A 26,580-nucleotide genomic window follows, 5' to 3' on the forward strand; every position below is an offset into this window, starting at 1 on the left:
CTTTGGGGAGATTTGTAGAATTCATCTGTTCCCGTGGATTTTAACCGGGTTAAGCATTCCACCGAACATTTTCAGCATATCTGATTGAAACTGTGCATCGGCATTGCACACGAAACCCATCAAGTTTTTCTTTCTCAAGATTTGTGCTCTCATTTCAGCCACAGTATCCTCTGCTCCTAATCAATTTTGCAGCTGCTGTATGATTTCATCTCTGTCACTTTATATGTTTCATATTCAACAAGTTTTGTATGGTTCAAGGCTGTTCTGAGACTTTCCCTGGTTCCTTACGGGGGACCGTTATTTGATGAAGCACTACCCTAATTAACGTCTTTACAATCTGTCTTTTTCTTTGTTTTGTTTTGAAACTATTTCTTTTGGGTCCTCTTTGTTCCACAATGCACTGGAAATCACATTTGTCACCTGCATCACCAGGGGAATGAGAAGCAATCAAACTTCATCTCGCCTCGCCCATCCAAAAAGTGGCCTGGGAGTCTGAGCATCCATGTTACCCGCTGCACACTTCGATCCCGACCCATGATTGAATGTCCCCGATAACGAGGCTCCCCACAGCTGTCTAAATTGATCTGTCAGGACAATGCGCGCCCTCGTGCAGAATCATCCTCTTCTCCCTTGCCCCTCCCCCCCCCCCCACCCGCCCACTTCTACATATCCTACGGGGATAAGAGAACATCATATTTTGCCAACACTTCCTTCCTTCCTTCCATATTTCACTCACTCGCATTCCAGTCTCTTTCGTCCGTACACTGCCCTCTTGGGGCCAGGACGTGTCTGGTAACACTTCAAACCAACGAGAACCACGGGCAACTGTCACTACTGATGCACAACCCCCATCTCTGACTGATTGAAATAACGGGCCATGGGTCCCCCCCCCCCCTTTGCCCAACCTTCTTTGATTTGTTTTGTTGATATTACACTAGCAGGCAGGGGACAATTCTTTACTAGGAACTCTTTGCACGTTGCTGATAAAAATTGTCCCATGTGCGGCAAGATATTGGCTCATATTATTTGTACCATGCAACATATGTGCAGACAGAGAAAAGGACATACAGAGAATTAAAGAGAGAGAGAGCGCGCCAGAACGAGAATAAACAGAAGGGGGAAACGGGGATGGGGAGTGTGAGGAAACAAAAAGGACAATCGCTGGTAGAAAATGGGAAGGAAAACTCAAAAAGAGAAGAAAATAAAAATAGTGGAAGAAATGAGAAGCCATGATATGAGAAGAAGATGAGTGTGGGAGGAAAAAAAATAGGGAGAGGAAAGAAAGATAACTCACAAAATAAAGACATATCACAAGAACACAAGTGAGGAAAGAAGAGAGAATATATGGGTCAAAATGGCAGACGGGGAAAATGAAAGAAAAATATTAAGGTCAATATGAGGGCAAATATAAGGCAGGAGGAAGACTGGAGAGGGGTAGGTAGAGAAAGGGAGAGAGAGAAACATATAGATAGATAGAGAGAGAGAGAGATAGGAGAGAGAGAGAGAGGAAAGGAAATGAAAAGGATATGATTGAGCTTGATATTACACGGCCTCTAGCACTTTTATTTCGCCTGTCATCATCGGAAAAGTCTCAATATGAGCAGAACACCGCAAAGATCCTCTCAGATGACATCCCCTGATCAAGGAAACTCCACCCTCCTACGATTCAAGCAGAAAGCTGGCTCCCGTGAATATAGAGCCCTAGCTGGTGCATTATAAACATACTCCCGGAAAACTGAAACCCACCAAACTCCAAAACAAGAACAAGAAGAGAACAACAACAACAACAAAAAACCACTTTCTATTTCTGATAACTGGAGCAAGTTGCCATTAAGGTTTCATACTCATTAACAACTTGGTAGGAAGATGACCATACAAGTACTATATCATTGCATTAAAGGGATGTTATAATTTTGGTTGAGATCGGGCTTCAGATTGTTTTTTTATTTTGTGAGATCATAAGAAACTACTTATGAAATATGAAATAACATACAATTCTAAGATTAATTCAAAGTTTATTTGATGATCTTGATAAAAGGTGGGACCTACCTTTTATAAGGACCACTTTGTTTTTGGATATCTTAGCCATTTCAAAATCAATATTCATTGAATAAGCCAGTTACAAAATATGAAAGAGCATACAATTCTTAGAGGAATTCAAAGTTTATTTGATGATAATCAATTTTTGAAAAAAAACCCAGAAATAATGGCTGAGATATCCAATTACAAAGAGGTCATAATAAAAGGTGGGGCCCACTTGTTACTAGGATCCCAACCACAACTATATTATCCATTTAACCCATTGAGGATGAGTCCCGAGTATACTCAGGCAGATGTTTATGGGAAATGGGTGTTGTAGCAAAATCAGTCCATCCTCAACAGGTTAATCATATGCACAGACACTCTTTGCTGCCATGCAATCTTGATCTGTGACTCCCGATACTAACTCAATGCACATTTTGTTGAAAACTAGAAATATCACTTAAGGTGATTAATACCCCCGCCCCGTGACGACAGTCTTACCCAAGGAATGATCTTTCCTTGATCTTCTGCCATTTAAATGCCGTTACCATGGCAACGCAGCTTCCGACACGTCCGAAAAATATGTCTTGCACATCTTCCCACCAAGACTATTGTGTGTGCCACATTTCATAAGCTTTTGTCAAAAACTGAGGAAGTAGTTCAATCCACAAGATCTTTCCTTGATCTTCCGCCATTAATATGCCATTACCATGGGTAACGCAGCTTCCGGCACGTCCAAAAAATATGTCTTGCACATCTTCCCACCAAGACCAATGTGTGTGCCACATTTCATGAGCTTCAGTCGAATACAGAGGAAGTAGTTCAATCCGCAAGATCTTTCCTTGATCTTCTGCCATTTATATGCCGTTACCATGGCAACGCAGCTTCCGACACGTCCGAAAAATATGTCTTCCACATCTTCCCACCAAGATCAAGGTGTGTGCCACATTTCATAAGCTTTGGTCAAAAAACTGAGGAAGTAGTTAAATCCGCAAGATCTTTCCTTGATCTTCTGCCATTGATATGCCGTTACCATGGCAACGTACTTTCGGGTACTGTCAAAAAATGCGTCTTGCACATCTACAACCAAAGGCACACATCTGTACCAAGTTTCAAGGAAATTGGGCAAAAACTGAGGAAGTAGTTTGCAACACAAAATTTTCCATCATTTTGGCTCATAATATGTGAGCTGTTACCATGGCAACATACTTTTTGTCACTGTCAAGAAATGTGTCATGCTGACCTATATCCTAAGACAAACATTCAATATGAATTCCATGAGAATTGGAAGAACACTGATGAAGCAGTTTTGCCATGAAGCATTTTGCCCTATATTTTACCAATAACATGCCGTTACCATGGCAACGCACTTTTTGCCACTGCGGAAATATGTGTCTTGCACATTAACATATTCAGATGAACATCTGTACCTAATTTCATAAAAATTGATCAAAAACTGTGGGAGGAGTTCGCGACGCAAGATTTGTACCCATTTTTGCCCATAATATGCCGTTACCATGGCAACGTACTTTTGGGTACTGTCAAAAAATACGTCTTGCACATCTACAACCCAAGGCACACATCTGTGCCAAGTTTTATGGGAATCGGTTGAAAACTGAGGAAGTAGTTCGCGACGCAAGATTTGCAACGGACCGACCGCCCGACCGCCCGACCGTCCGCTGATTCCTATATACCCCCTTCAAACTTCGTTTGGCGGGGGTATAATGATTCCTATACACCCCCTTCAAACTTCGTTTGGCGGGGGTATAAAAAAACACCACACAAAATGGAATCTACGAAAATTTGAATGTCTCTTGAGACATCAAATGAATCAAGTACTATCTAGAATCTGTAGAGTCACGAAAATACTTGTTGAGTTAATCTTAATGAGATGTTGAATTTTAGAATTCCTCATTTGTCTGGTTCATCAAATGTCACAAATATTCCCTCAACGGTGAACTTTGGGCGAGTCTCCTTCAGAATGCATGAAAGACATTCAGAGTTTATTTTCATCTTTCAAGTCGTGTGGCAGTGCTCTGCACTAAGTTCCTGGACACACTTCACAAAATGAATCAACTATACTCTCATCCTATAGCTGTAATGATAAAAGTATACTTGCTGAATGCTTTCTTTGATATATTTTCTGTTCCCTACGGCAATGAATGTACCATTATGTGGTTGATTTTCCTTGAATATACAGTAAACAATATGTTGATTTGATTAATTTCTAGAAAATAATACAGATTTGATTCAACAGTGCATCTACTTTTCTTACTGTCATTACTATCATCATCATCATTATGATTATTGCTATTATCATTTTCATCATCATCATCATCATCATCATCATCATCATCATCATCATCATAATCATCATTTTCAGTATCATCATTGTTACCATTCATTATCACTTTCAATGGTCAGGAAGGCAACATATCATTCATAGCAAGAAAACAAGAATAGAATAATATGTCCAGGCATATGATCTTGCGGTCTAAATCGAAAGAATGCTCTTGTGAATAACGGTCATACCAAACACACACGGAGTCATTGGAGTAGAAAGCATCGTCTTGTCAGTTTGTTGAGAGTCGGCCACTTGCTTCGTGCTTTGAAAGCATGGAAGCACTAGGGCGAAAGTGGAGATATAATTCCAACTCTCGTACACTCTCATTCTCATTGAGTGGTATATCAATACAGTGTAAATCAATTTTCTTTTTTTAATTGAAAGTGCTTCCTTTAGAATCACTCTGCTCTCATTCCCGTTCATTATCACAATCACAACAACAAAAGACACAACACAGAATTTAAATTGCATTCATAGATTTAATTTACCAAGTTTCTCAGGCAATGTACAAGTGATAAAACATATATCACAATATGAAGTATACGAGTATGTACAGATCATTCTACAATACAGTTTATACAAGCGCTGAATATTGTAGTTATCAGCAATCAATGTACAATTCAGCTGATGTGTACATATCCAACTGTATTTACAAAAGTTATGTAAATTTCAAATTATCAATTTTTCTTTTGTTTGAGGGGAATCTGGAGACTGACAAACTCAGCACACACCTTCACATGGACTCATTCACACATACATTATTACAGACAAAACACACGCACCCATATTTTTTCTTTGCCTCTCTTTCCACAGAGCAAATCTTCTCTTTCATCATTTCCACTCCCTGCCTCTCTGTCCTCCAACAGTGCCTTCCTTCTTTTTGCCTTTTTTTAAAAATCAAAAAAATCTATTAATTGTGGTCTTTTATTGGATGGCAAAATAGTTATGAGGGAAAAAATGAAGGAAGATTTTCATTTTAAATCAACCCTCAACTCTTTCAGCAGTGGAAAAAAAATCTTCAAAGACTGCTAACACCAATGGGCGCAGTCTAAGCAAATACTGGATTTTACGCCAGGGTAAACAAATGGGGTGTAAACCTATACGGCTAACATCTGGGCAAATAATCTGCTGTTTGCTAAAAGTGGAATGTCATTACAAATGCTTGTGTTACCTAAGGCTCCTCTTTGTAAAGATATAGAAAAAAAAAGAGAAAACCCCCCCCCCCCGAAAAACACTTTGTGGGATTATCATGGTGTGTTGAAGAATCATGTACACATTTCTTCACGATATACCAGCACTGATAAGGGCACAGTACTGAGTTGCAGGGTGCTTCGGAATTATGAATTACACAGGACGTTTAAGTGGTGCATTCAAAAAGCTTATTCTTGTCCGCTTGATTTCCACTGTGTAATACGAGAAAATATTGAAGGAAATGCATAGGCCAATGTTTTAATTCCCCATAAGCTACCGTTCTTTGTGGCCGTGCAATATTACACCGTGTATTGTCTCATCTGTCGTACAAGTGCTTGCTAGGTGCACAGACTCTCATTACATTTCACAAGTTTGCAAACATCTTGCTACATAGGCAAGTGCAAGTCACTTTATTTTCAGTGCAGAGTTGACCTCAATGTCTCGTAGAAGTATGGTACTTTTTCACAGTTAATGCCATCTCTAGATAATGACTATAGATAATAATGAATATATTTAATGGCTCTAATTCATGGAATGCCAGGGTATATTGCACTCGTTAGAGCCAATATTGCACTCATCTTTAATTCGTGCATATTGACCGGTAACTCCTGCAATATTTCCTGGTATCCCATTCATTGATATCCAGTATTATGTAAATATCATTATCAATGCTAAAATCAAGCAGAAAACAAGAAAAGATCAAAATAATCATTTCCAAGTGAATGTGACCTTTTCATGTAAGATTGATACTGAATCTGCAAATACTATTAAAAAATGAAATCTGATGGGCATTCCCTGCCAATGTCTGTATTTACTTGATAACAAAGACAACAAATGCCATGTAGTTCTCATCATGGAATAACAGAGAGGTATAGTGAATTAGGCCCTATGAATGATTAGAAAATAGCAACTCAAGTTGGCTTTCGCTATAAAGCATTTTGAAGATTGCTTGAAACTGCAGACCACCTGCGATTAGTGTCTCGAAGACAGTCATTTCAATTCAGATATAAAGCACAGACTGGAATTTCAAGGGGCTTTTCTAAAACATTGGATTTTCACAGAATTCTCAATTACTTGACTAATATAATGTTCTGTGTATGCCATCTGTTGCTAACAACAACACAGAGCCCTTAACCCGTTGAGGACGAGTCCCGAGTATACTCGGGCAAATGTCTATGGGAAATGCGTGTTGTAGCAAAATCAGCCAGTCCTCAATGGGTTAATGTCTTCATGACAAAAACATTTGATAACTAAAAGCCAAAAAGAAAGCAAAAGCAAGCCCCCTATTAAAAAAAACAAACAAAAAAAACCCCCATCAAATATCAAGGAATGTTGCTAGAGCCATGCTCTCCAAACTTTGATTATCAAACAAAATCCTAGCCGCCCCAGCTTTTAATTTTGCACACACACACAAAAAAAATTGATTTGTTAATCTCCCTTGTGATGTCATTCTGCCTCTCACAAACTGTTACAGGAGGAATGGTGAGAAATGAATATACATCTGATGATGAGCAATAGGCTACATCAAAAATCACAAGATCCCAGCGTCTGCACCCCAGCATGCGCCACTGGCTTTGGTCGTTTTGCATTCAAGGGAAGAAAACTGAAGGAAATCTTAAAAAGAGTTCTCTATAGTATCTCTCAATCTCCTCCTCTCTTCCCCGCCCACGCCCACTGTCGCCGCCGCCGTGTGCAGTCATGGGAGAAAACTGCCCGGCTCTCATTTTTGATGGCTGGTTTTTCCCTCGATCCTCCAAACTAGCCCGCCGTTGACTGGTTGTCCCCCGAGGGGCTCTGCGACACCGGCTTGTAGAATGGGTCCTTCTGGACCATGAGGTCATGGAGTTTCTGGTAAGTCTCGCACTCTCCGCTGACGCCGTTCTTCTGCAAAGGGATGGTTTGAAGACAAACGAGACGAAACAAAAATCAACAGATCAGCTCAAGCGCGATATGCACATCAGCATTTCTCTTAGTCATGTACATGTTCTGTGGTTCTTCAAAATATTATCTGTATGCTGGAAATCTACTAGGGTACCAAGAAGCATGGTGACAGCCGCAAGTACAGCATGCATACGATTCTCCGTTTCGGAAACCAGAAATTGTATGCATTCAATGAAATAGGGAGACCACTCGCACGGAAACACAATGATATGACCTTTACTGGCAGGTGGACATTGCACACAGGCAAAACTGTGTACACATTACCAACTCTCAGGGGAATCAAACTAGTGGTCTTTGCAAGTGAGGGGCTTTCAGACCAAGATGCTGGTTTAAACAGGCTTATTGGGTCCATTGCTATCTGTTTCATGTTTGATGTTACTCAGCACATCAATGAAACAGAAAGATTTGGATTTAAAAACATGGCTATCACCTGACCATTTCGGTTGCCATGATAAGTTTTCCCCACATGATTTCTGTGACAATGTTAACGACTTCGTTTCATTGGGATTTGGAGGACATATTGATTTTCTCTTCTCCCCCCATCAAGTCTAAAGCAGCATTTTCCATCTAGTCCTCCACAAAGCCAGGCAATTTTAATCCATTCTGTGGATTCTCATGGGCTATTGATCCATTCTGTTGGCCAATCAAAACAGCTTTTTGATAGTCAAGAAAGTATGCAATGTTAGGAATGTAAAACTCGGCAGCTACACTGAAAACAAAGTGGGCACAAGGATTTAAAACACACTTGTTGCAGAGCTTCTTTTTCTCTCTCTTTAAGAAGTTGCCAGCTTTATTTCATATCTACACTCTATCGCCTTCTATTAATGACAAGTATCAGTACAAGCTTGCAAATTAACATTCCCCTTTGCTCTGCAAAGTCTGCCGAGATCCCAAAGTTCAGCCTAATTCGAATCCCCGCACAATACGCAATTTGCGGCTTTTCAAAAAACTTGTGCTTCCAATGGGCCGATTATTACACCTGTTTTGATAGCTATTGACACAACACAGCATCCTGATAGTCTGGATACACGTAGGGAAAACACACACACATACACTCAAACACATATTATGAGTAAAGTAGGCATAGGTAAGAAAATTCATATAAATGCAGATGTCCTCCCTCAGGGCACGTAAATCCCCCAAGAAGCAAGAAAGTAATAAATATTGGGAATTAAGATACCCAAATGCACCTCATGTATTTCCTTCCCTGAGTCAACTATGCAATCTAAAGCTCTCATCTTTCTTTAAATATTTACCCGTTTTTCCCCCCTGCAATGATCTTCTGAGTACACAGAAGCAAGAAATCTCTGCAAAGTTTATTATTCCAACATGACATATTCCTTTCAACTAAAAACAACTTGACAATCACGGTTGGATTGTATAATCCTTCACAGCAGCACTGCCAACCTGCTTTTCCCCCTCACACTCTAGAAGTTGATGGTGAGATCTGGGATCTACTCCGGTACATGATGATCCCCCGAGGATTACTGACGAGGACTGTTCACATCTCTGTTAGACTAATCGTTTTTTTCTTCTCCTTCCCCCCTTTATTTTTCTAGTGCCAGATATGTGGGTTTCATGTATTCATTTTTGGAGAACATCAGGTGGAAAAAATAATTCATGAGAACCAGAGTGTCAAAAATATCCATAACCACAATCTTTAATGACAGACATATTATACAAAAGTTTTTGATGAAGAAGCTGTGATAAGAATATTCTGCATTTGTTCATCGCTGCAAACTTTTGCTAGGAAATTCTGGACAGAGCATTGCATAATTGGTATGTAAGGCCAGGTAAAAAAGAGAAAGTTAGTTTCTAGTCTGGATTTTTCGAGAGAGGTAATGTGGGAGGTCCTTGCTATTTGATATCTTACTATTTTTCTGATCTGAAGCCACTGCATGCATGGGCAATTGCAAGCTATAGCACGCGGCACTAGTGTGGTTTCGCACAGCCCTGTAGGCTCCCATAGTGATTTTCAGTCATGCACAAACTAACCCTAACCATTTCACAACCTAAAATACTTATGTCTGAGTCTACAAAGTCAAATAAAAGTTGAATATTTGCCATTGACTTTGGCACTTTTACACATTTCGGAATGATTTTACACTGCTGCTATGTATGTGCACAGTATTTTGTCACTTTTAAGATCCTATTCTTTGCTTGAAAATGTTGTCATTGTTGGGTAAGAATTCCTGTTCAGATGGAGAGTTGACTTACCGCAATGGACAACCTCATTAGCCCTTTGAGAGCCGGATGAGGAGACAGTGTGCTGAGGGTCTGCTGATACTGGACAGCGAGAAGTAATGCCTTCATACCTGCCTCCCCGATTTGATTACCTGTGGTGCGAAGCAAAAAAAAAAAAAAGAATGTGGGGGATAGGAGGAGGAGGAGAAGGATGGGGAGAGGAGGAGGGGGAGAGGAGGTGGTGGAAGGAGAGGAGGAGGAGGAGGAGGAGGGGGAAGCGGGAGGGGAAGGAGGAAGAGGAGGAGGAGGAAGAGAAGGAGGAGGAGGGGAAAGAGGATTAGGAGAAAGAGGAGAAAGAGAAGGAAGAGGAGGAGAAAGAGGAGGAAGACGAGAAGGAGGAGGGGGAGGAGGTGGAGAAGGAGGAGGAGGGAAGGGGAAGAAGGAGAAAGAGGAGGATGATGAAGAGGAGGAAGGGGAGAGGAGGGAGAGGAGGAGGAGGAAGAAGAGAAGGAAGAAGAGTAGGAGGGGTAGAAGAGGAGGAGGAGGAAAAGGAGGAGGAGGAAGGGGGAAGAGGAGGAGGAGAAGAAGAATGCGGAGGGAGAGGAGGAGGTGGAGGAGGAAGAAGAGAAGGAAGAAGAGTAGGAGGGGTAGAAGGGGAGGAGGAAGAGGAGGAGGAGGAAGGGGGAAGAGGAGGAGGAGAAGAATGAGGAGGGAGAGGAGGAGGTGGAGGAGGAAGAAGAGAAGGAAGAAGAGTAGGAGGGGTAGAAGGGGAGGAGGAGGAGGAAGAGGAGGAGGAGGAAGGGGGAAGAGGAGGAGGAGGAGGAGGAAGAAGAAGAAGAGGAGGAGCAGGAGGAGTTATTATGAACAATATGCTCTGGGTTCTGGGATGCTGTGCACTGTACTTCATAAAGGAACACTCTTCGGAAGGCACTCTGTCAATATATGGATACCATTCTATTTTTTTTTTTTTTGTTGTTGTCATGAGCCTAAAATGAAGAGGACTGATACTCTTCAATGCAGATAATGTTATATTTCATCCTTACCAAGTGCCTTCTGCACCTTTTTCAGCAATGGGGAATTGAACTTCCTCATTATTGCGTCTTTGAGCGTCAACAATCTTATCATTTGACTGGCTAGCTCTTGAATGAACATCGTCTCCCATCCACACCCTAGTGACTTGGAAGCAGCGTCAAACGAGCAGCTGCTGCGTGAAAGAATAATTTGGCTCGAGAAAGTCCAATGGAGTGGATGAAAGCTAGTCAGCCATGTATAAGGTTACCTAATGACGGAAAGAGTGGGCAATTACCAGATGAGTTTCTATGTGTTTACTCAAATTGCTGAAAGTTTTCTGTATCAATTAGGCTTCCTGTCACTGTTGGTATCATTTTGAAAGTATTATCTGTGTCCACTGGGTAGCATTATGCAGTATTTGAATAGTTAAAAAGGAATTAAATTCTTGAAAAGCGTGGGTGCCCCCATCAATGTGTTAAAAAGAAAGAGAGAGAGAGAGAGAGGGGGGGATAGAGGGACTTAAGATATACAAACAATACCTGTTTGAGAAGCACGAGTCAAATGCATGATTAATTCTTTGAAGCATCATTTGATACGATGATTGGTCATCTCCAATATAAACGCAAAGTCTCCACATATCTCTCCTTTTCAAAACGTCAGCAGAGCATCATATCAGTTTGAAGGCATACAAGTCTGTTCACATCATCTGTTCATATTACCTCGTGCATCCAATATCACTTTATATACCCATCCTCTCCTTCCTTCTCTTGAAACCATGAATATTCATGAGAATGTCACATTTGAAGTATCCCCAAACAGCAATGAAGTGTACAAGCAGAATTATTTTTTTTCTGCTTGTATCTACAGAAAACACAAGCAGAAAAAAGAAAGAAAAATGAAGTAAATTGAGCCTACGTGAGTCCACATTGCAAACATCTTGTTTCACTCATTCTTTGTGTTGTTCATGAAAAACACACACTTGAGACGTAGTGGTGTCTCCAAACCCCCTGTGTGTACACAGAGGGGTTATTTCTGGGCCTGACATTGAGCACTGAGCGCTGATGTCGTTGTTCTGACCCACCGGTGAAGGGGCTGACAGCTTCTCGGTAACGCACGCGAGAAGGGCAGGAGAATCGATCCCGCCAGAGGAGTGAGCAAACGTGAGATGGATTACATCCCTAATCAATGTAAGGAAAACTCTGGAGGACTCGTGCCCGCGATGACGACGATGCACGCTGATGGGGGGAGATAAAGAGAGGAGGGGAGGGATCGAGGGAGTTGCCTACTCACGTGCAAGGTTAAGGTTGATGAGAGCCCGGTTGCCGGGGATCCAGAGCTGGCCGTCGATCGACTCCGGCTGCTCCGCCACGAGAGGGTTGATGGCTTCCAGGATGTCTGGTGACTGATGCACGGGAGAGAGGGAGGGGGGAGGACAGGGAGAAGACACATTACTTGTCAGAGTGATTGAGACATGGCATTGTAATAGATAGAAGTGACAGATGGAGGAGCTAGGGGATGGGAAGTGAAAAGGGGTGTCAGGCAATTGGGTGGTAAGGCGAGCTTTAGCTATTACCTACCAGTAAATCAATAAAAAAAAAAGATAGAAACAAAGACAGATAAAATGGTAAGTTAGAGAAAACAGATGAAAAGAAATGGTTATAAACTGGATGAGACATGGAAACATTTGAGATAATCTGGTTAATGACATATATTTGCACAGGACACTGAAAACAATGAGCACACAAATTTTCACCAAAAAATACAATAAACATAATGTATTATATTTAAAAAAAAATCTGGTTGAACTCTGCCTGGGCACAATACCCCCACCCTGCCTCTACTCTCCCTAAACTCTACCCAGTTCATGAAGGTTTAATATATGACCTCTGCTTCCACACATTAAAGTGCATGTTTGGTAGCCAAGAGAAGACATTTGCAGTGGACAAAGCAGACGACTTTATCACACAGGCGGGCACTATATATGGAGCTGGGGAATGAACCCTGTTACTGGGCGCTCAACAAGATTACGATGGTTCCACATGTAATGGGCAAGAAGGCTGGATAGGGAAGGCTCGCATTAAAGAGAAAAAGGGAATTGGGGAGGGGCGGGGATCAAGACACTTGTAGTAATTAAATGATGGAAGATGGGCAGGATGTATTTGGGAGACAGGCATTAATAGAGCAAAGGCCGCATTTATAGTTCAGTGGTGAACAAGGGACCGGGTGTTAGAGATGCTTAGTGGTGTGAATCAGAATTGAGGAGAGGGGAGGGGTGGGAGGAGACGTAGACAGCAAGAGAGGGAGATGAGAGATAGATGAAGCACACTGGTAGTGACAGCGGGGTGCAAATCTAACTGGATTAAGATTATCAGGGGTACAAGGTGGAGAAGACATTTTGGCACTATTAATCCAGTTGGTGCAGTTTGCACTGACACAGAGTACATGCCCACTCTTGACACCAAAGTGTGCTCTTCAGGGAGAAATACTAGTAACTTTATTGGGCAAGCCCACTAAAACAAATATAAAAGAGCAAAAAATGAGGGACTTGCACAAGAGAATGGCTATATACTTGTTTTTAAAAGGCAGGGTGATGGCAGGAATGGGCAAGAGAAAGATAATGGACGGTATCTTGGGAGAGAAGAAGAAGAAGTGATGAATCTGATGTAGCAATCAGGAGAATTCTGGGGTCTTTAAAGGTGGAGTAAAATGTATGAGGATACAGATTGATTGGAAATAGCCATATCAAAACAATAGCCTTAAAATATGCATAAATATATATCCATATATATGAAGAGTTTGTTTGCAAAACAGTTCAACTGCCATTTCTGAACATCTTTTAATAAAGCCAAGTACATAATCAGATAGAGTAAAATAAAACCTTTCCACTGATACATCACGTGTTACACAAGAATTAATACTCTTGAAGTTATGATTACAAATATCCTATATTTTCAGTTTCTTTTTGCTTTTCTTTTTAGCAGTTTTAATCACAAATATCTCTAATTAACAAGCATTGAGTTAACTCATGATCTTAAGATCACGCTATTCATAGAACCATACCGGCGTTTAAGTACCGGTAAATTTTGCATATATGTCTAACTTAACAGACGTAAAAAGCTTGAATGTGTTACACCGACCCAATCCATACGCGAAGCTGTAGGCCTATACCTTTACAATACCAACCCGCCCCCCCCCCCCCCCACAAAAAAATACAAAGAGAAACTTAATAATTCTACCACACTATTTCTGTTAGTTAGTATTAACAGCCAAATCTCGTGGTAGAGAACAGAATGGAGCTGGTAGAAGAAGATGGTATGCAATGAGTATCTTTGTGGGGTATGGGGGGGGGGGGGCAAATGAAATGCAGATATTTGTTCATTTTGTTTCTCTCTGAGTTTTTACCTCGGCTTCACTCTGTTTCTTGTCCTTTCCCTTTGTCTTGCCTTTAGTCACCTTCATCGTTTCCGCTGTTTGACAGAAAAGGGGGAAAAAAGACAACACAAAAGCTTGAGCTGGAGTCGCAACACGAATCACATATCTCTGTATACCATAAGCCTACCATTTTTACATAGAAATATTCCTGCTGAACTCAATGTTTACACAAATATTGCAATATCTTAAAATCATTTTCTTTTTTGATGCCCCCGCTATCCGGTAGAATTATGCAGTGTTAGCTTACATTATCCCTTGCCTTTCGGTACAAATTTCCTTCTGGGGGATAATAGCATTAAGACAAGAAAATCCTGCCTTTCATCTTTACAAAGTGCATCACTTTCACTCCTTCCCAGCAAGAAAGGGATTCTAATATTTGATTGAATCCCAGGAAGTGTGCGCTTGATGATAAGAACGGAAAATCCTGTGCAATGATTTAAATACATATACACTGCATTTATTTCTTCTTCTTCTTCTTTTTTTAAATCCTGCTTTACTGGAAAAACAAAACAAAACAAAACTAGGTAATATTTCTTGATGATAGCAAATGACATCACAAACGTCTTTCTTCCCCAGATATGAACTCTTCTTTATTTTAGTACTAAAAATCCCCAGGAATCACGAGTGCGATTCTAATCTATAAAATAAATTCAGATCTGCAGAACACAAATTGCTCTTTCACTTTTGAAATTCTGGTCAGAATATTACCACTGACACAAGTTGATTGTTAATGAAACGCGTTCATAATGAACTGCAAATTTCTGACATGGGCGAACGCAGAGTGAAACATATTTTGTTTTTATGTCATCAGATTATAAGTCATCACTAACCACTGACTCTCAAACACATTGATAGACATTTGACTGTGGGAAAATGGAGAGTGCAAGACAATTCATCAAAGTGACAGTTACAACCTTTTGAACCCGTGTGTAGAGTGCAGCACCCAAAGGAGTTGATGACACAAGTGATCATCAGGATTGCATATATACAACAATTATACTGTTGGATTCACACTCACATGATGAGTGCACATAATGATGACATTACATCACCTCTCTGCATGAATGCACACAAAACACATGACTGTTCAGCGGACTGTTGAAAATCTCAACAAACATACTTTCCCTATTACAATTCTCTCAGTATGATTTTGGTTGCCATATGACTTGGGTTTCTTCCCTCTCAAAGCGTCACTCCAACTAGACCTTCCAACTTTTCTGACTGAAAAACAGGGATGATTGGTACTCAAAATTAGGAAAGAAAGAGCAGTTCCCATGAGAGCGTGTAGTAAAATTATCAAGAAAAAATAGCAAACTCCTATTGAAACAAGAGCTGGGAATGGTCAAAATTTAGATTCTTTCCACCTCTAATTTAAATTCAGAATGGTTGCGAGGTCTTGTACTCCAACTATGACAATAAGAAATTTGTGCATTTGGCTTCTACAGTCCTAATTGCACGCCTGATATTTTGGATTCCTTGATTTCTTGTAATTTCTTTAAGTTATAGGATTTTTTTAATGGTATAGTACATAAATGTGTGGCTTTATTTTAAAGGGGGTTTGATAAATCAATTTAATCATGACATGTTTACTCTATTAAGAGGCAGTAACTACAAGACACACTGTTTACACTAATAGAACCCACAAAAATTTACACTGGTGTTTGGTAATTTAGTTTTACACCGGTGTAAATTCGTTTAAGGGATGTTGTCTTAACAACTGAGAGTGACTCTGCTTGATAATTTGGCGACGCTTTGTTGGCCGGTGGTTAACTTTGCAAAAGTGTAACAAAAATCACTGGGATCGTATAGTTTTGGTTGAGGCCTAACTTCAGGTTTCTAACATTTTTTTTTTTTTTTTGGTGAGATATAATTGAGAACCCTCTTATGAAATATAAAGGAGCATGCAATTCCAAGAGAAATTCAATGTTTATTTGACGAAAATTTGTTTTGAAATGGCTGAGATACCCAAAACAGAGCAATACTAATAAAAGGTGGGACCCACCTCTTATTCCGACAGCTTTGTTTTACTTTGTTTTTGGATGTCTCTGCCATTTCAAAACCGATTTTCATCAAATAAACTTTGAATTCTTCTTAGAATGGTACGCTCTGTACCATTTCACAAGCGGAATCTTGATATCTCGCAAAAAGTCAAAAGCCCATTTCTCATCTCCACCACCACTATACCATCCCTTTATGAACCAACAAAACAAAACAAAACATGTTTTCACAATTTTGGGTGGCTGAAAAGTTCTAATGAATGACACCCATCAGAAATGTTTTTCTTTTTTTTTCTCTGCGTGGTTTCAGAATAATTTCACACACTTTATGACTTAATAGGTGACATAGAAAGAAATGAACTCGAAACGTCTTTTACCAGATGCCACCTTTTGTTTATAGTTCATCATGTTTTGTATGCATTAATGCAGATTTATTCTGCTGTCTGGTATTAGTGTCATGTCAAACGATTACCCAGGTAAAAAATTCAAAACAACACACGTGAGGAAAACAAAAAACCCTCACCATAATAAAAGTGTTAATTTTAGTAACACAGCACACAGTGTACTATGGATACACATAGGAGATTACAGTTAATGAAAATCACAGCACAATGTAGGTGAATGTACCCTAACGCTGCATAGAATGTTCGTAGGTTAAATTGTGTGATGCCAATGTAGTTGTGTTGAAAACACAAGTTGTCTATTTTGACAGTGACATACATGTATATACACACATAAATGACATGTGACACACTACAGAGGAATTACATTTTTGTATATATGCATGTAGCTGGAAAATATGTCAAAAAGCAGCGATGATAAATTCACTCAAAGATGAATGCAAGTACAGCATAGGCCCACTGGTACCTCATTAGAGATGGCACCTGCCACAAACACTGAAAAGTACAGTCTTTGGATAGGGCATGTGACATCTCACAACATGTATTTTTACCATGAGAAAACACACAGGCGGTTTCCACTCTTGACAAGATACCACTGCATGGGCAAAAAAACCCACTTACGCTATTTTGGGGAAAGTCTTTTTCATCTCAAAAACTCCCATCTACTCAAAAGATGGAAAACATATGTGCAATCTTCTACCAGGTTTATGCTCTGTATTGAAACATTATTTGATGCAATCAATGTAATAATAGAGCAAAATATCACTGACCGGTGCAATGCACCTACGATGTAGTTGCAACGGGTGCTGTTCGTTATTCCGAAGGTTCGTTATTCCAAAGGGTCGTTACTCCGAAGGGTCGTTAATCCGAAACACCTACAGTGTATACCTAGAGTTTCGTTAATCCGAAAATGAAAAAGGGTTTGTTAATCCGAAAATTTGTTTCGTTATTCCGAAGGTTCGTTATTCCGAAGATTGGTTAATCCGAAAATGAAATTCGGAACAATGAACCTTCGGAATAACGAATCTTAGGAATAAAGAGCCTTTGGAATAACGAACCTTCGGAATAACGAGCTGTAACCGTTGCAACCACTGTGCATGCCGCATGAAGTAGTCTATACCTAATTTATGTGAATGCATGCGACTGATGCTTTACTTTTATTACTGCAGTGAATCCGATAATTTACAGAAGCATAAAGCACCTAACGTATGCATATCATTAGAATGCACAAATAGATGAAAATCAAACAACGAATTACTACACTTTATAATCTTTTAATCCTTTCTCGGTTTTCTCTTCAATGGAATCAGCAACACTGTTGATGCATATTTGAGAACAGAAATTAGTTTAACCCGTTGAAGACTAAATGAAGTCTCAAGTACACTCGGGCAGGTGTCTATGGGAGACATGTGTTATAGCAAAATCAGCTCATTCTCAACAAAAATTACCAATGCCTACACTCACCTATAAAAAGATGAATAAATGGAGAAAAAAGCTATTTTCAACAGAAACAGTGAAATTACACATCAGTCACATACTTGCGTAAAATCAAACACTGAGAAAGATATGACCAGTTGAATATTAAACTGAAAGTCACATCCAATGTGGCACTCCGTGGGTTATGAAAAAAGCAGTGTTGGTCTGGACAGAGTGACATCAGTTGTGGCATCCAGTACCATTATGTTTTCTTTGCTCTGTTGTCACATAACAATGGTACGCGACATTTAAAAAACAAAAAATTACATAATCCTGGTTGTTATACTCTTTCATATTCCTTCTGATGTGGGCAATAGCATCAGTACTACAAACTGTCTACTAATTGCTGATGGATATTAAAGAAAATATGAATTGTCATTTACAAGCAATGTCACTATTAAATCATTTTTTCTGAAGAACTTTCTCCTATACTTGGAGGAAAATATTTCTCTCATGACCCTGCCTGATACAACCGTAAAAGTTAAAGATGCGCAGACCCGGAGTGGAAATGAGTCTAAGCGTAAGCGCTAAAGAGGAGTCGATAACATTACATGTAGGTGTCTGTAGGAAACTTGCGCCGTCTGCCCGCGTATGCATTCAACTATCAAACCAGTAGGTCAATGTACCTTTAGCAGATAGTTATTCCCCTGAACAAGATCTGTGAACATACATGTCATGAGTGAGGAATATTTCAAGGCATAAATGTCACAGTCACATGCCACCACTGTCAAAGTTACGACGTAGTCAAATCCCCTGAGTGAGATCACTCAAACTGTGAACACAACAACTGACGAATATTCAAAGACATTAATGATGTCTTTTAGTCACATGACCAAAACTGCCGACACCTGTGGATGGCATGTCACATAAGTCAAGATGACCACACTTATGGTCTTGGCATCTAGCATTCTCTTTTTCTTAACTATAGATCAATTTCTTGTTTTTTTTGTGGCTGATCTATTGTTACATCTAAACTACCTTTCTTGCTTTTCCTTTTGAAAAGATTTTCTTTGCCTCCTACTTCACATACGATATTGCGCTCTGAAGCGTATGAGTAGGAGCCTATATTTGGCGGGTTTTCATTCCTGCTCTATAATCCTGATTGAAGAGTGCACCTTTTTCTTTCAGAATCATAATCCTTCTTCTCATAATCCTTCCTTCTTCTTGTAATAGTCATCTCCCAGGGGAGAGGTGGCCGGGTAAGAGGATACTTTCAATTCCCCGTGGAATAATTTTATAGCTTGTTTGCTTGTTGGTTTTTTGGTTGTTGTTGTTGCATTTTTCATTACAGGCTGTGTTCTCTCTCGCTGCCTCTTCCCACTACCAGATGCTGTGTGTGTGAAACTATCGCAGTCAGTACTACCATTGAGACTTACACTTGAGCAAATGAAGAGAGCATCAACGATTCATCTCTGCAAAATGACTCTGTACTCAAAGTGCACATTTGTCAGTCAATACTATAAAAATAAAGGACAGAAAGAAATAAGTTACCCCTCCCCCCCCCCCCACCACTGACGGTGCAATTTTCTTATCTCATTCTGTGAGATGATCCATTGATTTTTCCAGTACAGAAATATCAAAACTCATTGCAACTATATGTATAATTCACAATATTGACAGTGTTTCTCATTTTCAATGACAGGCAAATGCCCATTCTCATTTTTTATTGTTTTGTGTGTTAAATGTGGAAAAAAAAAATCTGGACAAAGAGGTGGATCTGTTGCCTATATATATCTTGGTAATGGCATCCTTTGTTCTATGCAGGTACGGCGATTTGAAATAATCCACCTGCCACATGTTACTGTATGTATCTCAAGTAAGGACTACTATATACTAGTAGAACTACTGTTACAGCTTGGCAGCCGAATTGCACGGCGACGACAGCAGTGATGAAGACGGTGGCGATGGTAACGATGTCGATGATGATAAGGCAAATGAGGACGACCTGTGCTGTAGTCTACGAACTAAAGGTCAGTGTTAACGAACTCACTTTGCATGCAAGAGTGTGTTAAATCCAAAGAGACAATCACTTTTAGTATAAAGGCACTGTATTCTATCTCCTAGTGGTTTAATCTTGGCTACTATGTTCTAAAGTTAATTAGCTACTCTGTAATATGGTCAATCAAACCCAATGATAACTATGATTAAAAACATGCAGACCCAGATACCCGATGTCAATAATGGCTATTTCATGCATGATTAGATTTATTTTTCATTAGAAAGCAAAACTTTGATGATTCGTGCAATATCATTCCATTAGAAAGAAGCATTACTTGCATGAGACAATTTGTTCTCTTGGTTTATAAATTGAAAGGAGTTAAAAGAGAAAAGGAGGCTATTATTCAAATGCATTTTATAAGCTGCACAAAATGTCACACAAGCTAAACTCTAAGTACTGCAACACTTTTTATCTTTTCTTTTTTTTTTCTTTATCTAGAAGGACTACACGCCAAACCAAATTCCTATGCTAGTAGGTCAAATAACTATATTCTTTTGCCGGATGTACTATAAACAAAAGGCAAAAACAATAAAACACACGCAAAAAAAAAAAACACCTCTAGATCCATGGCGCTGATTCGGTTCTATTAGGCAAACGGCGTGACATCATTTTTTTTTTGTTGCAGCCGCAGATGACACGGTTGACAAGGGTCCAACAGGAAAGAGACGGGTCAGGACAGAAGTGGGAACAAAAGGAAAAAGAAGATGTTATCGTGCATCATCGGGGTAGACCGGTGTTGGAGTGAGGGTGGCTGATGTTGGACGGGAGGAGGATTATCCAGTGTGCAGATGGGAGATAACAATTTCGAGATGGAGATGGGGGAACAAAATGCTGTATATCTTTATTTAAACATATAATCTCCCCTTCTTTTCTTTCCTTCTTATCTTTTTTTTTTTTTTTTTTTGCCTTTCTGGGAATGGAAAGATCAAGGATAAATGGACGAAAAGCGTTGTCTTATTGTTATCACCTAAAGATTTTAAATAGAATGCATACATGTACTGTTTTTGCACACAAGGGACATCATGTAGCAAAACTCTTTGGCAGATGCCATTCTTCCCCCAAATATCGCAACAAGGGAATCAAAATTGCTGCGCTTAATGTCGCGAGAAGTTGAGAGGAGTAATCAGTTAGATGTCACTGATTTTAGCATTGTTCACCCGGTTACTGCAGAGTTCATCCCGGCTTAAGTAAAACTTTAAACTTTTTTGGTGACTTTCTTTTGTGGGTTTCCCCACATATTCAATATACCACCACTGCAGTATTAAAAGAAATTGGGCAAATATCAAGAAGATAAACATCTTTGAATGGGTGACACAAGGAGTCTTGGCATTTCTGTTCAAATACGCAAAATATATATGGTAAAGAAAATATAAAAATAAAAGTATAAAAATATGAAAAATATATTAAAAATCATGCATTTTGGGGTTTGGAAAGAGGTGCGTGACTTCGTGGGTGCAACGGTCAATCTCTGTCGAGGGAAGGGAAAGAACACATTTATTTCAAGTACCACAGTGCAAAGGACATTCAAATCAATACTACATTAATGTAGTGCAACACTGATTAATATAACATAGATACGATTACAAATAGTGCGGTCACATATTAGCACGCGTTACTGTTAAAATGTTAATGATCACACATATTATTTCATTTCTCTACATCATAATCACGTTAGATGTTTCTTTTACTGACGGTAAATTTTCCACTTTTTTATACATTGTACATATGAGATCATGTCATTGTCAATTTCTTTTTCGTTTGTCTAATCAATGCAATTCCACATGATGTAGACCAGTGATTAGTTGAATATGAATGATGCACAAAACAACACTGGGTACACAAAGTGGCACAGAACACATTTCAGTCTTTATATCAGAAACTTCTACAAGTAATATGCCTTCAATATGCCACATACATCGATATTCAAATATGATATGACTATTTTCTAAATCTGAATTGTTGGATTTTTTTATTTGCTTATCTTTAATTTTTGATGAACATAGCAGTACTCAAAATATTGGCTACACACCTTTCCCTCACACATCAGCGAATCTTACCCCCAATTTTGGGAGGATCAAAGACTCAGACATATTCAAATCACAGACAAATTAGTTCACAATATTAAACACATTTGTGTATCAGTCCTCGAAGAGCAAACTATTATTAAAGTGAGGTGTAAATCACATTATTAGATGAGACAGCACCCTCCTATAACAGGCAGACATAATTAATTGTAAGATTGATGCTAATTAGAAGTGACTGGTTAGCTGCCTTGCAAACAAGGCTGTCATCACATTGCAGACCGTTCATCATATTATTACAGAGAGGGCTCCGACGTGAGTTAAAAAACGACCACTGGAAACTCTGAGGAGGAAGAGGAGGAGGAGGAGGGTGAGAAAACAGAGGGGCTTGTTCAGAGGGAAAGGGGGATATAATCTGAGGAAGAAGGATGTGATTTGGGGTAGACTTGTTAAAGGTAAAGGGGAAGTAATCTATTAGGGAAAAGGATGTGATTTGGGGTAGATTTGTTAAAGGTTGTAATTCATTAGGGAAAAGGATGTGATTTCGGGTAGATTTGTTAAAGGTAAAAGGGATGTAATTTATTAGGGAAAAGGATGTGATTTGGGGTAGATTTGTGAAAGGTAAAAGGGATGTAATTTGGGGGAGAAGGATGTGATTTGAGTGAGATATATGATGATTCGGGGGAGTGAATGCAATTTGGGAAAGTGCATGTGATTCCAGGAGGGAATGAATTGAGACAAAAGTCTAGAGGGGTATTAAGAAAAAAAAAGAAAAAGAAAAAAAGAAAAGACCCGGGATGATGAGGAGAACAGTTATCCACGTGGGGAGGAATCATGATGGCACACTTCCTAGAATCATGATCATTACTACAGTCCTTCAACTTCTGGATTGCTTTTAATAATGTACAGCTAGCATACACAGCGACTTCATGCATGTATTAAACTCTGTGTAGCACTGCCTTACTGCAAGGAAAAGTGTCGAGCTTCCTCAGGTCTGCAAACTACATGTAAAGTCATTAATTTGGATACTGAGTATATCACTGAATCGCTGTGACAGATTACTCATTTTCCTTTGACTTTCTCAAAATACACAATAATCATTTCCTTGCAACAAATGAATCATAATACAAATATGAAAACACGACCATGGTCACCTCTTCTTTTGATTTATCAATGCACACTCTTTTCATCAACTGTACAAAACTGTTTTGCAAGATTGTAAAAAATGCCCATCATGGCAGAATAAGAAAGATCGCCTTTAATTTGTAAATATTTTCTAATTCCTCACACTGGAATTAGCTTATCCTATGATATTAGCTGCAGAAATCTGTATACACATAAGCTTGAAACCCCCTTCAGTGCATACATTACACACTGCTTCTCTCCATTTACATAGATGCTGGATATGTTCATATCGGACAATGCATAGTGACACATCTCAGTCTATCTATAACTGTTAATGACAAAATTAGCAATGAAGATAGGAAGATTTTCAGGCAAGAGAAAAATGGGATCTAGTCAACAGTATTAATTGTTTATCCTTACAGCTGTCATGAAGCATATAAACTCTATCACACCAACACAGAGGGATATATATTACAATTTATTACTGTTAGAATCTACAATTTCAAGTTCAAGCTAATCCTAACAAATCTATGAAAAAAAAAAGAAAAAGAGAAAAACCCTCAAAACAAACATCGCAGTGACAGTGTCACTAAAATCAGACAAACAATGTGATGATCGCAGAATTTCAAAATTGTTTTTTTTTTAACATATAAAGTCCAAGCCAAATATGCAAATTAGAGAAAGTGATGTCATGAACTAACTGTAAGTCTTCCATTCGCATGCACAACAGTTTTAAATACATCTTTTTTAAAGACTGTTTTGACATAAAATTCAAGCAAATAATATCCCCCACACAATGTTATGTTATAGTTGCAAGAATCCAGTGAGAATGACTTTGAAAAGGGGAGCATAGTCACAGCTCCTAAAAAACCCCAAAACAAAACACCCCCCCCCCCCAGAATATATGCACGAACCAATGACAGTGACCATATGATGCAATCACTGACTTGTCTTATTTGCATATGTGATTGTGACTCATATCATTTTGCTTAAAACATGGTAAATTCCCAACTCCTTCCTTTGCTTTTCCTTTATTTCTGCCTGGTCAGATTTTTATACCAGCCACAGATATTATGTTTTTAGCTGGTATTGGTCTGCCTGTTAGTCTGTCAAATGTTGGATTAGCATCTTTATGTCAAAAATCATGAACCAACTTCCTGAATGATTTTATCTATTCATTTGTTTTTTCATTTAGCTATTTTTGCATGGAATATCAGAATTGGCTCAGGAACAAAATGAAAAATGTTGGTGGTGATCCTGAAAAAATTTGTAAAGGAGTATTTATCATGACAAGACAGAAAGGCACTACATATGAGTTGCAACATATTGATCTGTAATTCTTCATAAATCTACATCTACATAATTGCATGTAATTGGCATTATTTATGAATCACTGCTCCTTGATTCTTCTTCTAAGTTTGAAGAAGATTCAAATTCAGGACTTTGCTTGACCTGTTTAAAGTCACAGAAAGTGGCTTGCAACAGTGAACAGGTCAAGAACTGAGTGACATTTTTGGGAAAACTTCAAAGAAATTTCTGGAATAAAAGTTTGTTTAAATTTCAGCAGGGAATTTAGTGGCTGACATAGTCATCAGTTTGACAGTTCATACACAGTGATATGGACAAGTGTTAGTAGCGAAAGGTGTGGTTACAAATTTTCTAAAATGTTCATTGCTAAAGCACTACTCCTTTGAACACCAGTGGTGAAGCAAAAGCGTATTGTGAACTCCATGGAATTTGTGCTGCATTAAACCGTTATAACTGCTTCTAATATGTGACCCTGCACCTCAAAACAAACAAAAAGTCGCCAGACATGAATTTTTAGTTAAGACCATATTCTGAAAGAGCAGACTTTAAGCTTTAAAATGATGTATAAACCAAATCAAATGGACTCTCCTAACCTATCTAAATATTGGAAAGAAAGCACAAACTCAGGAAAAGTGTAAACTGAGAAAAGAGGCTCTGAAGTACAGTGTCTATTCAAGCGCTTAATCTCTACCAAACCGTGCTGGCTGTGTGATGAATGGGACAAAAAACAGGAAGTAAACCACTGGAGTAACAACAATGAAGGGATTATCAGATTAAACTGAAATTAAGCATGCCTCATTAACACATTCTGTCCATAATTAATGCCAACTTTCAAAGCAGTAGCACTATCTTTTCAAAAGTTATTAGAGTTGAAAGTGAAGAGTGTGGACAAGGTTTTTCAGAAATGAAAAAGGGATTCTAAAGACACACCTAATCTCACTATTCTGCCAAAAATGTTGGAGATAAACTGCTAAAAAACACACTTTTCTTCCCGTTTTATGATACCAAATTTTAGCATGATGTAAAAGAAGACCCTCTCTTTCAGAAAATATGAAAAAGTCAAGTTCGGCTAGGTTGACCCACTTCACTTATTTTCAGTCCTCACGCAAAATCAGTGTGTGCGACTTTATGTTCGTTTTGAGGTGCACTGTCACATATGATTGTCTTTTGCTTCTGATAGGGAGTGCGCAGGACAGCATTATTCATCTCCGGTATTAGGTGGGGCAAAAAAATCATAGTCACATGCACCGATGAAAGAAACTGAAAGGAAAAAAATAAGAAGATATACAGTGTATGTACTAGAATTGAAGGAAGAAGCTGCTCACGCATACTAAAATGCGCTTATACAACTAGAGACGAGAAGAAGACAAAAACACTGCGCAGTGGAGCAGAAATAAGGAGTGTTTGCTTGAAGAATTATGGAGGCACGATGCCGTCATTGGATAAAAGAAAAATGGATGTGAACCACAGGAGAAACAGACAGCGAGAGAGAGATGGAGAGAGAGAGAGGGAGAGAGGGAGAGAAGACAATGTGACTTTAAATCTGTTCTCCCACAGGGCGTGCCATGCAAAAACTAACATCTCTAAAACATTGCCCGGTGCCTCTCCGGAAATATTGCCTTGTTTTCACACAGATATGCCACAGAAGTGAGGTTGGTGTGGTGAAACGCAGACAGCATCCCCCGGGGGAGAGGAAAGTAACGAAGGAGAGGATTCAACTCCTCTCTCGGAGGAGGTGGAGCCATCTTTGCTTGAATCTTATTTATGTCTCCTTCCTTTTATAGATGTTACATTTGGACAGGAAAAGAAGGTAACAAGAAATTATATTAGTTAATCCTACTGACCCAAGAAAAGAAGAGAGAGAGAGAGAGAGAGAGAGACAAGAAGTCTCTCAAGAGACTATTTGATAGTCGCATACCTATCATAACTGCTGTAGCACGGCCGCCACCTTTGGGGGATGACAATAAATGCAGACATTTATGGCGTTTATGAAAAAACAAACTTTTGAAAAAGCGATAGGGTCAAGGTGAAATATGAATACATTCATGCAAGCATGGTCATGATAAACGAACATACAGCAAAAAAAAATTCTTGATACAATGAGCTAAAATGAATGCGAGGTCTACTT

At 39.2% G+C, this 26,580-nt stretch overlaps 1 protein-coding gene across 1 annotated transcript in view; it reads right to left on the reverse strand.

Moving 5' to 3' along the window:
- Positions 1 to 6,951: 6,951 nt before the first annotated feature.
- The window catches only part of LOC139734872 (leucine-rich repeat-containing protein 71-like), a 121,540-nt gene continuing 101,911 nt past the window's right edge, over positions 6,952 to 26,580 (reverse strand). The window contains exons 17-22 of the mRNA XM_071645653.1: positions 26,371 to 26,400; positions 20,555 to 20,581; positions 14,096 to 14,160; positions 11,984 to 12,095; positions 9,716 to 9,834; positions 6,952 to 7,441 (exon numbers count right to left, since the gene is read on the reverse strand). Of these exons, the coding sequence (XP_071501754.1) occupies positions 7,316 to 7,441; positions 9,716 to 9,834; positions 11,984 to 12,095; positions 14,096 to 14,160; positions 20,555 to 20,581; positions 26,371 to 26,400 (479 nt within the window). The 3' untranslated portion in view covers positions 6,952 to 7,315. The remainder of the gene's footprint in view (positions 7,442 to 9,715; positions 9,835 to 11,983; positions 12,096 to 14,095; positions 14,161 to 20,554; positions 20,582 to 26,370; positions 26,401 to 26,580) is intronic.

The sequence above is a fragment of the Diadema antillarum genome, unplaced genomic scaffold, assembly GCF_040938485.1.
Source record: "Diadema antillarum isolate AM-2024a unplaced genomic scaffold, OU_Dant_1.0 seq00000550_RagTag, whole genome shotgun sequence".
Lineage (NCBI taxonomy): Eukaryota > Metazoa > Echinodermata > Echinoidea > Diadematoida > Diadematidae > Diadema > Diadema antillarum.